Source organism: Telopea speciosissima, chromosome 11 (genome assembly GCF_018873765.1).
Source record: "Telopea speciosissima isolate NSW1024214 ecotype Mountain lineage chromosome 11, Tspe_v1, whole genome shotgun sequence".
NCBI lineage: Eukaryota > Viridiplantae > Streptophyta > Magnoliopsida > Proteales > Proteaceae > Telopea > Telopea speciosissima.
The window spans coordinates 14037659-14052885 of record NC_057926.1 but is presented as its reverse complement, the minus strand read 5'-3'; the positions used below and the strand labels follow the sequence as shown (position 1 = coordinate 14052885).

The 15227-nt window shown below is 44.4% G+C and overlaps 1 protein-coding gene across 1 annotated transcript; it reads right to left on the bottom strand.

The window, feature by feature from the left end:
* Window positions 1-11647: 11647 nt before the first annotated feature.
* On the bottom strand, window positions 11648-13774 carry LOC122646844 (pentatricopeptide repeat-containing protein ELI1, chloroplastic). The gene has a single exon (XM_043840453.1). It carries the CDS (start codon window positions 13706-13708, stop codon window positions 11807-11809), a length of 1902 nt encoding a protein of 633 aa, XP_043696388.1. The 5' UTR covers window positions 13709-13774; the 3' UTR covers window positions 11648-11806.
* Between the last annotated feature and the right edge of the window lie 1453 nt (window positions 13775-15227).

The window sequence follows — 15227 nt, the reverse complement described above, 5'->3', positions numbered from 1 at the left end:
TCTGTGCAACAGATGAATTACTGGAATTCAAGATGAATAATGGGTTGGAATACCTGAGTATTTATAGTTGTGTATGGCGGTGTGGAAAGTCCCAGTTGATGATAAGTATTTTTCGTGGAAGAATCATCTCGTAGTAGAGTTGTACTTGGAATAACTCCTTGTGAGATGTAGAGTCCTAGTAGAGAAGAGGTTCCCTAAATGTCCTCTCGTGTTGAGTTTGATTAGGTTTGTACCTCTTTGGGAATAGTTCTCCCTTTGGTATATCTTTTAGTGATAGGATAATGTAGATCTTGCAATGATGTCATGGTTGGACTCTGTGGCTTGCATAGTAGACTTGGCCTTTGGGGTGGCCTCTTGGGTCCTATTCCTCTTGGGCTACCGAACTGGTTCTGTTGTGGCCGGGCTTGAGCTGGCCTCCTCTTCAGGTCAAGACACGTGGCCTCTCGGGATTGGCCCGTATATGTTTTGTTTTATTACTTGCCCCCCATTCTTTTGGAACGGAGTGCTCAAGAGAGTAGCATCTGTGTTGTAGTCTTTAATCTGGCGAGGGGCCTATTGCAAATAAGGCTTCTTGGAGGGAGCTTTGTGATGAGCATCTGTGACCGTTGGATGAACTTTGTTTTTTGGAGTAGATGGCTTCTTCCCTATTTAGTAAGTGGGAGAGGTGAGGGGTTCAAATCCCCCCACTACACTTTTTAGTCTCTTTTTCTTTCCTTTTTTTTTTTTTTTTTTTTTTTTTTTGATCCACTTTTTCTATTTCTTCTCTTCACTTTTTACTTTTCACTTTCTCCTCATTTTCTCCCTTCACTTTCTTGCTTTTCACTTTTTCCTCACTCTCTCTCTTTCTTAGAGCTCTACCCATGTCCCCTCCTTTTGCTAAGTCCATTTTTCTTGCTCCCATCCCTTTTTGGTCTCTCCCATCTCTTTTTGCTCTTTCCCATCCCTTTTTGGTCTCTCCCATTTCTTTTTTGGTCTCTTCCATCTTCTTTTTGGTCTCCTCCATCTCTTTTTTGGTCTCTCCCATCTCTTTTTCTTTGGTCTCGCCCACTCGTCTTCGGTCTCGACCAATCACCCTTGGCTCCTCACCCTTAGGGTCCCAGCCCACGGTCTCGGTCTTGCTCACACCTTTGGTCTCATCCACGATTCTTGGTCTCACCCACGTCTTTGGTCTCTCCCACGATCTTCGGTCTCGGCCACGATCCTTGGTCTTGCCCACATCTTTGGTCAAACCCACGATCTTTGGTCTCGATCGTGATCCTTGGTCTCACCCACGTCTTTGGTCTCTCTCACGATCTTTGGTCTCGGCCATGATCCTTGGTCTCGCCCACGTCTTTGGTCTCGCCCACAATCTTTGGTCTCAGCCACGATCCTTGGTCTCGCCCATGTCTTTGGTCTAGCCCACGATCTTTGCTCTCGGCTGCGATCTTTGGTCTCAGCCACGATCCTTGGTCTCGCCCACGTCTTTGGTCTCGCCCACGATCTTCGGTCTCAGACATGATCCTTGGTCTCGCCCACATCTTTGGTCTCGCCCATGATCTTCGGTGTCGGCCTCGATCCTTGGTCTTGCCCATGTCTTTCCTTCAGGTTTAGCAATCATCTCCTTCTTTTCTTTTCTTCCTCTTCTTCTCCTTTATTTTTTTTGGATATTGACTTGAATTGCTCTTTCTCACAGGTGTAATTCGATCTTCTTGGTTTGTGCCGCACCTTCCACTTGATTTCCTCACTTTGCTCGCTGGTCTAGCACGTTCCCTTCATTTGGTTTGTCATTAGGATCCTTTACGAATACCCTCATGTTTTAATATTTTGAACTCTTCTCTTGGATGTTTTGTTTGTGTGTGTAGTAGCTTGTTCTCGAGGCAGCTTGGTGTTAGGGAGCTTCATCTGAGTAAGTCTTCTCTTCTCTTCTCATTGCTATGTCGAGTAGCTCTTCTCATGAGGGACATGACATCGACGGAGCTACATTAGGCCCGTCCTCGTCCAAGTTGAATGTGGACATCCTTCCCCCATTGCCTTCCCCTAGGCCTATACTTAGTGACGACGGGGAGGGAGCCATTAGCCTTGTCCATTTTGACGAGAGCTCGACCTTAGCCGCTATAGGAGTGAATGACACTGTGAGTTTTGTCCTTGAGAGGGATCCTAGTTATGAATTCTCCGAGTTTCAGAGATATGTCCCGCCTGCTGACACAGACATCAATGAGATAGTGGTAGATAACCCTTGTCCGGAGGAGGGTGTTGAGGTGGTTCAGTCTCCGAACCTAGTTCCCGTGCAGCTTTCCAGGGTTCCCTCTCCTTCATCCTCTTCCGTTGTTGTGGATACTGGCGAGATGGCAGCAGATGACCCTTGTCCGGAGGAGGGAATTGAGGTGATTCAGCCCCCGAGCATAGTTCCCCTCAGCTTTCCAAGGCTCCATCTCCTTCATCCTTGAGGGTGTCGTCTCCTGAGCGTGATGTTACCATTGCTCCTCTTGAGCCATGATTTTATTTCTTTCTTCATGTTGTTGAATACTTTTTTGGCATATGCTTGTAGTAGCTTTCATAATCTTACTATCTTTTCTTTGAATCTTTGTGCTTGACTTTTTCTTGTACGTATTAGAATTTTCCTTTGCCTGTTGTCTCGTGGCTGAAGGGCCTTTGTGGCATAGAGCCTCGTGGCCGATGGCCTTGGTTGGCATAGAGCCTTGTGGCCGATGGCCTTGGTTGGCATAGAGCCTTGTGGCCGATGGCCTTGGTTGGCATAGAGCCTCGCGGCCGATGACCTTGGTTGGTATAGAGCCTTGTGGCCGATGGCCTTGGTTGGCATAGAGCCTCGTGGCGGATGACCTTGGTTGGCACAAAGCCTCGTGGCCGATGGCCTTGGTTGGCATAGAGCCTCGTGACTGATGGCCTTGGTGCTTGTGCAAACTCGATCGGCGATGGAGAAGTGATCAGCAATGGGGAAGTGAAGCTAATAGCTTTCGTTTCTTGTTAATCTTCAACTTGGAAAAACTTCGAAAAATCCTACTTGAAAAAACTTAAAAATTCTTGAAATAAGAAAATAACTAAACTAACTGCAGCTGATCCTTTATTGGTAGAACTTTTTCAGATGTTTGGAGTTCCACAGTTGATCTATCCTCTTGGCCCTCGGAGTTTTCAAGTGATATGTTCCTGGTCGTATCTGCTTGGAAACTATGTAGGGCCCTTCCCAATTTGCTGCAGCATTCCTTCCTTCCTTGGTTGCGATGCTTGAGCTTTCTTTAGAACTAGGTCTCCCTGATGGAACAACCTTTCATTGACTCTTGAATTATAATACATGGCCGTTCGCTGCTGGTATGCCATGTTCCAGAGTAATGCTTTCTCACGAACCTCATCCAAGAAATCCAAATTCGCTCGAATTCCATCGTCGTATGTTTGCTTGTTGCAGTGCAAAACTCTATGGGACAAGGCGAGGACCTCGAGCGGAGCTAGAGCTTCAGTTCTGTATGCTAGTCAGAATGGGTTCTCTCTGGTGGGTGTCATTATCGTTGTCCAGTATGCCCATAGGACACTGAGAAGCTCTTCTACTCGTCTCTCCTTTGCTTCATCTAGTCTTCTCTTGATCCCCTCGAGCTGTGTTCTATTTGTTACCTCCACCTGACCGTTGGCCTACGGGTAAGCTACGGAGATAGGTTGGAAGTCGATGTGGTATGTCTGACAGAAGTTCTTAAATATAGGATTCTTGAACTGCGTCCCATTATCCCTGACGAGAATTCAGGGTACTCCGAACAGGTAGATCACTTTGTCGCGAACAAATTTTTCCATCTCTTTCTCTGTTATCTTCGCCAATGGCTTAGCTTTGACGTACTTGGTGAAATAGCCGATCACCACCACCAAGTATTTCCTATTCCCAGACGCCGGTGTGAAGTCACCCAGAATGTCCATCCCCCACATGGTGAACGGTATAGGACTAAGGATGGAAGTCAATTGTGTCGCCAGCTGATGAGGTACCAGGGTGAACAACTGACATTTCTCACAGACCTTAACATAGTTTATGGCCTCTTCTTGCATCTTCGGCCAATAAAATCCTTGACATAGGACTTTATAGGCTAGGTTTCGCCCTCCCATGTGGCTGCCGCATATTCCTTCATACACTTCTGCTAAGGCATACTTAGCTCCCTCGGGTCCTAGGCACCTAAGTAGCAGTGCCGTGACAACTCTCTTGTATAGCACTCCATCGATCAATGTGTACTTGGCTGCCCGGATTTTCACTTTTCTGGCCTCGAACCTATCCTCAGGCAATACATCATTCTATAGATAGTTCACGATGGGATCCATATTGACTTGCTTCCCCTTGTATGCCGGTTCATGGATCGCCTCGATGTATACCATGCTGGCCAAGTTCTAGAGCTCATTATTTGCGAGCCTTGATAGGGCATCTGCTGCAGCGTTCTCGATCCATGGGACTCGAACCATCTCGAACTTCTCAAACTCTGCCACTAAATCACGAGCTCGCGTTAAGTAGGCTGCCATGCTCTCAGCCTTGGCCTCGTATTGTTTGTTTACTTAGTTTACCACGAGTTAGGAATCGCTTCGAACGACTAAGTGTGTGATCAGGATTGCACTTGCGACTCATAGTCCAGCAAGCAATTCCTCATACTCTACCTCATTGTTTGAGACTCGGAAGGTGAATCGGAGTGCGTATTGAATCCAAAAACCTTCTGGACTGATAATTATGAACCCAGCCCCGCTCCCTACCGCATTACTCGACCCATCCACGAACATCTCCCACGATCCTCGATCATACTCCTCAGGTCCTACCTCTTTTAGCTCAGTCTCCGAGAAAGTGCATTCGACTATGAAGTCTGCTAGGGCCTGACCTTTAATTATCATTCGAGTTTGGAACTTGATGTCATACTCGCTTAACTCTACCGCCCAGGTGATCAATCGCCCTGATATGTCTGGCTTGTGTAATACCTTCTTCAACGGTAGGTCTGTGTATACGACAATTGTGTGGGCTTGGAAGTATGGCCTTAACTTCCTTGCCACAAGCACAAGCGCATAGGCTATCTTCTCTATCTTGCTATACCTAGTCTCTGCATTGATCAACACATGGATGACGTAGTAGATGGGCTTCTATTGTTTGCCTTCTTCCTTCAGTAATACCATACTTACGGCTACCGGGATTGCTGCCAAGTAGAGTTGCAATTCCTCGTTAGGTTTTGGTCGCCCCAGCAACGGTGGACTCTCCAGATATTTCTTTAATTCCTTGAAGGCTCTCTAGCATTCTTCCATCCATGTGAAGTCTTTAGGGCTTCTTAGGTTCTTCAAGGTTTTGAAGAACGCCAAGCACTTGTCCCCAACTCGTGACATGAACCTCGTCAAGGCCGCTATCTTCCATTCAGCCTTTGCACCTCTCTTACTGTTCGGGGTGGCGACATCTCTTGGACAGCCTTGATCTTCATCGAGTTATCTTCTATGCCTTGGCCCGAAACCATGAAGCCTAGAAACTTTCTTGATGTTATGCCGAAGGCGCACTTCGTCGGATTCAACTTCATTTGGTTCTTCCTCAATATCTCGAACACTTTCTTGAGATCGACCAAATGGTCCTCGGCCTTGATGCTTTTCACGAGCATATCGTCCATATACACCTCCATATTGCTTTTGATTTGTGCCTCAAACATCTTGTTGACCATCCTCTAATAGGTCGCTCCTACATTCTTTAATCCGAACGGCATGATGCGGTAATAGTAGTTCTCCTAATCAGTCCTGAGCGTTGTGTAGGTCTCATCCTCCTCATTCATAAGGATTTGATTGTAGCCTGAGTATGCGTCCATGAAGCTCAGCATCTCATGACCTGCAGTCGCGTCAATTAATAGGTCAATCCTGGGTAGGGGGTATTCATCCTTGGGACATGCCTTGTTTAGGTCGGTGTAGTCTACGCACATTCTCCACTTGCCATTTGGTTTGGGAACCATCACGAAGTTTGTGAGCCAAGCAAGGAATTTCTCACTCTTGATGAACCCCGAACAACTCAGTTTCTTGACCTTTTCCTTGATTGCAGCTTGTCTATCGAGGGCATAGCTCCTCCGCTTCTGTTGGACTGGCTTCTTAGATGGATCCACGTGGAGCCTATGTTCGGTAATGTGCTGAGGTATGCCTGGCATGTCGGAGGCCGACCATATGAAGACATCTGAGTTCTCCTTCAAGAGTCACCCTAACTTACCTTTCTATTCCTCGTCCAGCAACGATCTGACCTGCACTATCTTGGTTGGTTCGTCCTCACTAAAAGGGAATGGGACGAGGTCTTCCATCAGCTTTCCTCTCCGTTCTGTGAGCTTATCCCTCTGATCGCTAATGAGATTCTTTATGCACAGAGCCATCCCCCGAGTGTTACCATAATTCTTCTTGACAAACAATGCATAACACATCCGAGTTCTCCTTTAAGAGTCACCCCAACTTACCTTTCTGTTCCTCGTCCAGCAATGATCTGACCTGCACTATCTTGGTTAGTTCGTCCTCACTAATAGGGAATGGGACGAGGTCTTCCATCAGCTTTCCTCTCCGTTCTGTGAGCTCATCCCTCTGATCGATAATGAGATTCTCTATGCACAGAGCCATCCCCCGAGTGTTACCGTAATTCTTCTTGACAAACAATGCATAACACTCCCTAGCCTTCTTCTGGTCTCCCTTGAACTCGCCAACGCCATTCTCTGTTGGGAACTTCATCTTCAGGTGTATCGGTGGTATAATTCCCTTGAGTGTAGTTAGGGCTGGTCGTCCTAAGATGTCATTGAAGGATATGACCGACCTTACTACCATGAAGGTGATCATGATCGTAACTTATCGAGGGTGGTCTCTGAAGGTGACCAACAGTTCAATTGTTCCTCTAATGGAAGAGGAGGCTCTTGAGAACTCGTGGAGGTAGGTTACTTCTGGTTTGAGCTTATCATCACTGAACCCGAACTGTCTGTAGGCCTCTAGTGAGATTATGTCTACGGACACTCCGGTATCAACCAGCATCCTATGCACGACCCGAATGGCTATCTCCACCTGTACCACGAGGGCATCTTCATGCAGTAGGCTCACTCCTTCCAGGTCAACGTCCAAGAAGGAGATGACTGTTTCTGTCTTGGCTACCTTGTTCGGCATCTCTGTTACCCCTACGAACCGAGCATGTGCTTTTACCTTTCTTGTAGACTCTTGCCTTGGTCCTCCCATTATAATAAGGATTGAGGCTCCCTTGGTATTGCTCGGTCTTGGAGCATTTCTTCTTTCTTCATAGCGGCTTTTGTCCCCGTCACGATCTATTCTCCTCTCCTCTCGTCGCAGCTCCTCTCTTCCCCGATCATGGTCTCGACCTCCTTTACCCGAACGACCTCCCCTTACGTACTTGTTCAGGTTCCTTGCCATGATGAGTTGTTCTATCTCTCGCTTTAGTTGAATGCACTCTTCTGTGTCATGTCCAGTGTCCTTATGGAAGAGACAGTACTTGTTTGGATTTCACTACTTGGGTCCTGCAAGCATGGGTCGAGGCCAATTGAGCAAGCTGCGATCTTGGATCTACATAAGGATTTGTGACCTTGTGGTATTCAGGGGAGTGTAGTCGGGGCTTCCAGCTCAATTAGTTCTCTCTGGGCGACGCTCAGTTTTCTCGGGTTAGTCACACTTCTCTTGTCGACGCTTTGTTCTAGTCCATTTGCTTTCTCCGCGATCATCAGGCGCCGATCTTTTATTCTCCTGTGGTTTGGCCTCGATCACTTTCTTCTAAGCTTGTAGTACGTCGACCATGTTGGTGAACTCATTGCACCGCTCCAATAGTTCTCTCATTGTTCTGATCTCGTGTCGTACCAGGTCCTTGATGAGGTCCAGGTCTCTTATGCCCCCGGTTAGGGCTATATATTGAGTCTGGTCATCCAGATCTCTAACCTCCAGGGATTCCTTTGTAAATCTTGTGACATATTCCCTGAGGAACTCCCCTAGATTCCGCACCATGTTCAATAAGTTGACGATGGTTCTCTTATGCTTGACACTACTTTGGAAGCGGGTGAGTCCTGCGAAGGAGTTTATTGATAGAAGCTTAAGCCTTGAGAACCACTAAGTGGCCGTGCCTTTGAGGGATGCCAGGAAAGCTAGGCAAGAGATGACCTCCGATCCACCATACAGGGTCATCATCCCATTGAAGTAGTTAATGTGATTATTGAGGTCCGTGGTTCCACTATAGAGCTCGAAAGTGGGTAACCTTAATCGGGAGGGGTGAGATGCGCTCATGATTTCTGCCGAGAACAGATGTTAGCCTGGTATGGAGTGTGTTTCACCTTTCGTCTGCTTCTTCAATCCTTCCAACTTCTCGTCCAATTCACGAAGTCTTTTATCTAGCTCCTCATCATGTGAGCGTCCGTCGCGCCTGGTTACATGTTCATTGCAAACCCGCTCTCGACCCCTCCTGGACATCTCCTCCCGCGGTGAATTTTGATGTGATGACGAGTGGTCGCGACGTGACAAACCTTGACGTGAACATGAGGGACTTTCTTCGCGATATGTCCGACTCGGTCTTAGTGTGCGACTTCGTCCTAGTTGCCCCTGGAATACCAATCTTTTGATCGAACCATCCTGATTAGGTTCTACTGATCTATGAATCAGTGATCCTCCACGTTCCGATTGGATCGACAGATCCGCAGTTCTCACTTTTTCCTTTACTTATTTTCTATTGTTCTTCCTTTTACTTCTTTTTACTCCTCTTATTTGTTTTATTGTCATAGCTTCTATCGGATCCATGTAGCCAACACCATTTAGTTGGGATAAGGTTATGGTTGTTGTTGTACTAGTAGGAAGTTTCAAGGTTGGGAGCAACATTTATTATCCAAAATGGGAAAGGAAGTGATGATTAAATCAGTGGCTCTATTGATGAACACTCGCAGCATCCCATTTCAAGCTCCCAGCTTTTCATCACGCGAAGATTCGAAAGGTAGCAACACACTTTTATTGGACGGATAAGGAGGAAAAAATCACATTTGCTGGGTTTCATGGTGGCGTATGTGTAAGTTGAAGGAGAAAGGAGGCCTTGAGTTTAGGGATCCTACAATCCAAAATAAAGCTTTGATGGGTAAACTTGCTTGGAGACTTTGGAAGGAACCCAACTCCTCTTGGGTTACCTTTGTGAAGCAGATTTACTATCCGCATGTGTTTTTCCTTTAGGCTCCAATTGGTTCTAGTCCATCCTAGGCTTAAAGAGGGATTATCGAAGGTCGGAAGGTCTTAACGGCAGGTCTATTATGGATTGTTGGCAATGGTTCTTCTATAAAGATTCATGAGGATCGCTGGATCTATCGTCTCCAGACTTCAAACTTCGCCACTCTTTGACAACAAATCAACAAGATATCATGGTTGACTTGATTGATGAGGCTAATAAGATTTGGAAAGCTGATTTGATTTGAGGGATATTTCACACAGAGGAGATTGCTGCTATTCTTGCTATTCCATTTAGTATTCTTCTTATGAATGATCAGCTGATTTGGGAAGGTAATCGTAATGGATTTTATTCAGCCAAATCTGCATACCATCTTTTGAGTAATTTGGAGGATTATCAGGATCTACAGTCTACTTCACCTCAGAGACCTTTGGTTTAGCACATTTCTTCTTTAGTTTGGAAGAAGATTTGGAATAGTTTCACCTCTCCAAAGTCCGATCCTTTCTTTGGAGATCATGTGCAGGAGGCCTTGCAACTGGAGTTGACCTGGGGAAACACCAAATTCGAGTGGATCCTATTTGTCCTCGATGTGGCAAAGTTCAAGAATCAATAGACCACATTCTGTTGGATTGTGAGTTTGCTCAAGCTACCTGATTTGGGTAGCATCTCAGCATCTCTCCCCTCTTCATAAATCCAGAGCTACATTCATTTATTCAGAGTTGGATTGACTGGCCCAGCTTATGTAAGAACCAAAGGCAGGAGTTGGAAGTTCTAGCGGCGTCGATTTGCTGGCAGCTTTGGAAAGCTCGAAATGATTTCATTTTCAATGGTATAGCTGTGTCTCCAATGGAGGTTAATAGGAGAGCTGAAGTTCAGTTTGGGGAATTTGAGCAAGCCTAAGGAAATCCAAGGCAAATTCTCAGTATACTGTTCAAGGTAAAACTTAACTTCTACTGCTCCCTGGATACCACCTTCTGCCAATACTTTCCTTCTCAACTCAGATGTTGCCCTCAAGGATGGAAAAGGTGGGTTGGGTTATGTCATTGGAGATTTCAAAGGAACCCCTATCACAAGTACTTTTGAGCCAGGTTTCTTCTCATCGGTTCTTCAAGGAGAAACACTGGCAATCAGATGCGGCTTACTTCAATGAATTGTTGAATGTATTGTGTTAAGGTGGAATCCGACAGCTCTGAAGCTGTGAAATGCATTACCACCACTGCTCTCTCTCCCCCAGATATCCTGCCTATTATCTTGGATATCAAACTTCTAATCACTCACATTAGAACTTGTAATTTTTTTCATATTTCTAGGGAGATTAATAGCGTGGCTGACTACTTGGTCCGGAAGGCGGTTTCCTTAGAAGGAAGGACTGACTAGCCAATTTCCAGTCCTTGGTTGTCCAATCTTTGTAAGACAGACTCCATGTGCTTTTCCTACGCTTTCAATTGAACTTTTTCCTACCAAAAAAGAAAAAATTGAATATTGTGAATGTCTAGTTGACTAGCTAGTTCCCTATTTTTGTTCTCATGCAAGGACACCTTAGATTAGAACATTGCTGCATTAAGGCTTTAATTGGTAACAATTCTGTTCTCAATTTTTTGATTCGGGCTGGAATTAAAATTTTTTATTCAATGATTTTTTAGAGCAAAATCACAGTTTGGTAAACGTTTTTGGAATTGGTTTCAGATTACATTCAGAACAGAATCCACATTTGGTATACAACTAATATAATCACTACAATCTACAAAAATGTCATTTCAAGTGTGTAAAGCAATTTTTACAAGTTTCTAACCTAGGAAAATGAAAAAATTCAACAGGAATCTATATCAATCCAAAAATTCTATGTTTGGGATTTCTCCCCAATTTGAAACCCTAAATTCCTTAAGGGTTGGAAGGGTTTTGAAACCTGCACAACTCATCTTCCCCAAATCGATTGGGGAAGATGAGTTGCAGGTTTTTTTTTTTTTTTTGCTTTTTTTGCAAGGGTAACTTTGTCAGTTCACCTCTTATTTTTAACACTGTTAGTCATGAACTGACGGAATAGGCTTATTTGTTACTGTTTGCAAACCTCAGGGGGGTACGCAGAATTTTTCAAAACTGGGGGGTAAAATTATCCTTTCGTCAAACCTCAGGTGTGGTATGTGTAAATTACCCAAAAAAAAAAAAAAAGCATGACTGGAGAATCCTGCCACCAAAGAAATAGGTTTACAAGTTTCAAGATGCCAATAGAATCACCTCAGAAATTACTCAGCTTTTAACAGTGCATTTTGGAGAGGATGACTCACAGTCATTGGTGATCTTTCATAATGTCAATAGTTTCTCACAGTATCTATAAGAATCTTTCACCAGGAAAATCAAGTCTTACTGTCCACAGCTTCATGATGCTAATGGAACCATCCGTGTGCAAAGCAGAGATCAGCAGTTCCCCCAAAAAGTTGGATTTTGTTAGTGAAAGGCCATAGAATAATAAAAATAATATAAAAAGAAGGAAATAAGAAAACAAAGGACAGTAACTCTTTAGACTACATTAGGCATTCTTGAAAACTTAATCACTTTTATCTGTACAACATAAAAAAATAAAAAAAAAGTTAACAGACCCAAAAGGAGGCCAGCAGGAGGCCATAGTTCTGCTCAAAGAGTTAAAATCCAGGTTGATAATGAGATTCACCAATAATCCCCACAAGAACATGAACCATCAACAAAGTGATGGAAACGGTTTCGATCCCTTACAATGATCTTGCGCCCTGTGATCTTTGAAATCAACTTGGTTACAGTGTGACAGTCTGTACAAACACGAAGGTTTTTTATAATCTTTATTGGGGTTCCTGGTCGAGTGGTGATAAGCCCAAAAGCAATGGCAAGCTTTTCACTATGAACACCTAGGATCTTTTCCTTCTCTGACTCTCCAATATCTTGAAACACAATATCTGTCTGTGGGGTGTAACCATGGGCTTTTAGGCATCCATTCATCTCCTTCAACATCAAATAAATCTCTTTGCTCTTCGGGTGTTTCATGTCCCCGGCAAAGAATTCATGCACCTTGTTATGTACTTCAATTGAGCTGCACCCTGGCTCCTTCTGAAGCCCACTATCTTTCATCATTCTCCGGATCTTTGCCACCCCATTCCAATTTCCTGCTGCAGCATAGATATTTGCTAGGAGAATATAAGTTCCTGCATTTGCAAGACCATTTGCAAATACAAATTCAGCTATATTCTCTCCTAAAGTGTTGTTTCCATGTAGCCTACAAGCACCAAGCAGTGTTCCCCAAATAATAGAGTCCGGCTCAATCTCCATGTTTTGTACAAGCTCATATGCCTCATCCAAGAACCCAGCACGTCCTAAAAGATCAACCATGCACCCATAGTGCTCAATCCTAGGTTCAATTCCATACTTATCCTTCATTGAATGGAAGAAAGCCCGTCCCTCAACTACCAAACCACCATGACTACATGCCCTCAAAATGCCAATGAAAGTTATATCTGTGGGATGAATCGCCAGTGCACACATTCTAGAGAACAGCTCCAAAGCAACTTGGCTTAACCCATGCATTGAATAGCCAACAATCATTGTATTCCAAGCCACAACATCCTTACTGATGATTCTATCAAACACCAAACGAGCATCCTCCAAACTGCCACATTTGCTATACATATCAACCAATGCTGACCCAACACTAACACTGAACGGTATTCCATTATTCTTAATGTAAGAATGCAGCCATCTACCCAACCCTAGAGCACCAAGCTGTCCACAAGCAGAGAGAACAGATAGAATTGTAACTTCATCAGGCCTCACCTTTGCGGACATCAACTGTCTAAAGAGGTCAATAGACTCATTTGGCCGCCCATGCTGAGTATACCCATCAATCATCACATTCCAACAGACAACGTCCCCCACCTTCAATCCATCAAATAATAATCGAGCCCCATCAACATCCCCGTGCTTTGTATAACAAGTGATCATGGCCGTCAAAGAGACCAAGGTCTTTTCAGGCATTGTATCAAACAGACGGCGTGCGGAAACAACATCTCCACCCTTTGCATATACACATAAGAGTGCCGTCCTAACATATACATCAGAATCAAGTCTGAATTTGAGGGCTTGGGAGTGAAGGGCTCTTCCTGGTTCTATAGAGCAGGCCTTTAAGATGGAGGAGAAGGTGAAGGCATTGGGCTCAACACCATGGGTGAGCATCTGCGAATACAGGAGGAGGGCCTGTTGGTGAAGGCCATGGAAGGTGTGGCCATGGATAATTGCAGTCCAAAAGAAGACACTTGGGTCATGGGTTCGATGGAAGAGGGTGCGAGAGTAGTCGAGGTGACCAAGAGAAGAGTAAGAACGTAAGAGCTTGAAATTCAAAATTGGATGATGCTCCAGACCATTGCGAACAAGTGCTGCGTGGATCTGTAGAAGTTGGTTAATGGTTTTGGATTTGTCGATCAGGACTACCGCTCGTTCCGTCCGGAGTAGGTGTTTAGGGGCTGTGGTAGGCGTAAATGGGAGGGAACAATTGTGCGTAGTAGTTTGTGTGGTGGTGGTGAGGAAGTGGGCAGTCGAAGACATGGTTGAATTAACTGTTTTTCAAAATTTTGGCCCCATGGAAGATGAGAAACCCCTCGTGTCTTTACTCAACAATGGAAAAAATAAGGGCCACCAACAACTACTTAGCTCAGTTGGTGAGCCGTGGCGCGCTTCATGCCCATGCTCACCAAGAGGTCTCGAGTTTGAGTCTCTTGGCTGGTATCTTATCCCCTCCCCGGTTCGATCCTCCCCCCCCTTCTATCAAATATATATGTATAAGCTAGTGTAACCCGAATAAAAATCCTCTCCAAATTTTTAATCTGGCAATGCTACCTTCATTGTGAGACGTGCCACAAACTGATTGTGTGGTGGAGATTTTTTTGCACCATTTCATGAAGCCCAACCCGTTTTGGCAACTGAATCATCTCTACTTGAGTAGAATGTAAACCCTAAACAGAGGAAAAAACGCAAGAATGCTTTCAAACTGCGACTTTCCCTCTCTCTTCATCTCCTTCCCACCATTGGAGAGCTTCAAGGCCTGAAACCGATAGTGGTTTCCTTTGCAAGTAAACCCAAATCAAAGAAAAAAACGCAGGTACTCGGAGAGACTTTCAAATCACACTTGACCTCTCTCTCGGTTCATCTCCTTTCCTCCATTGCCGTGCTTCAGATGTCTGAACCCACGTCTGAGATCATTGGAGAGGATTTTTATCCGTGGCTTGTTTAGTGAATGACACCCATACACTAATGCATCGTTTCCCACTTTCACACCGAATATTTTTGGTTTCTCTAGATTCCAGAATCAATTTTTAATGATTTAATTTGTTAACCTTTTTGAGGAAAATTTATCAACATTGTCATTTTATCACAGAAAAATCATGAAACCTGCAATTCTGAACCAAATCCTATAAAGCGGCGGACCAAAATTTTTTTTTACAAAAATGAGGGTGTGGGAAAGAAAAGGAAGGAACTTCATACTCCCATTTCTAGCTAACAATCAATTGGAGCAAAGGAGAGAACAACTATAGAAGAACAATTAGGAGACAGGAGAAGGTAGAAATCAACATAGAGCGGAATCAAACCCATCAGCCATGTTTGCTATTACAAAGCTTCAAACAAATTAGAAACGATTTAAAGAAGATAGTCATCAACCCATCAAAAGTGTAGAGAGCTAAGTACATGGAAGAGTTATATTACTAAGGGGGAAATAAAGAAAATTTGATTCATATAGTCCTGTAACTTCTTCAAAGTTGAAACCATAACAACAAAAACTGATAAGGGATTAAGAGGAAAGGGAAAGTCAGAAATTTTGTAAGAGAAAGGTCACCATAGGGTTTATATTGAAAGCAGGGAGTTAGAGGGCTTCAACCCAAAGGGTGACAAGTGATGAGGTAAAACGCAACCTTGTCCTTGAACTTCTTCAAGATCAAAACCTTCCCTTCACTCCATCGAAGTACATAGAGGACTCTTTGTTTAATTGCAGTTATCTTCCCTCTCTTTGAGACATCGAGCATCCCTTGATTTGCAACGGCCTCATCGTCGTCGTCATCATTGACTTGGT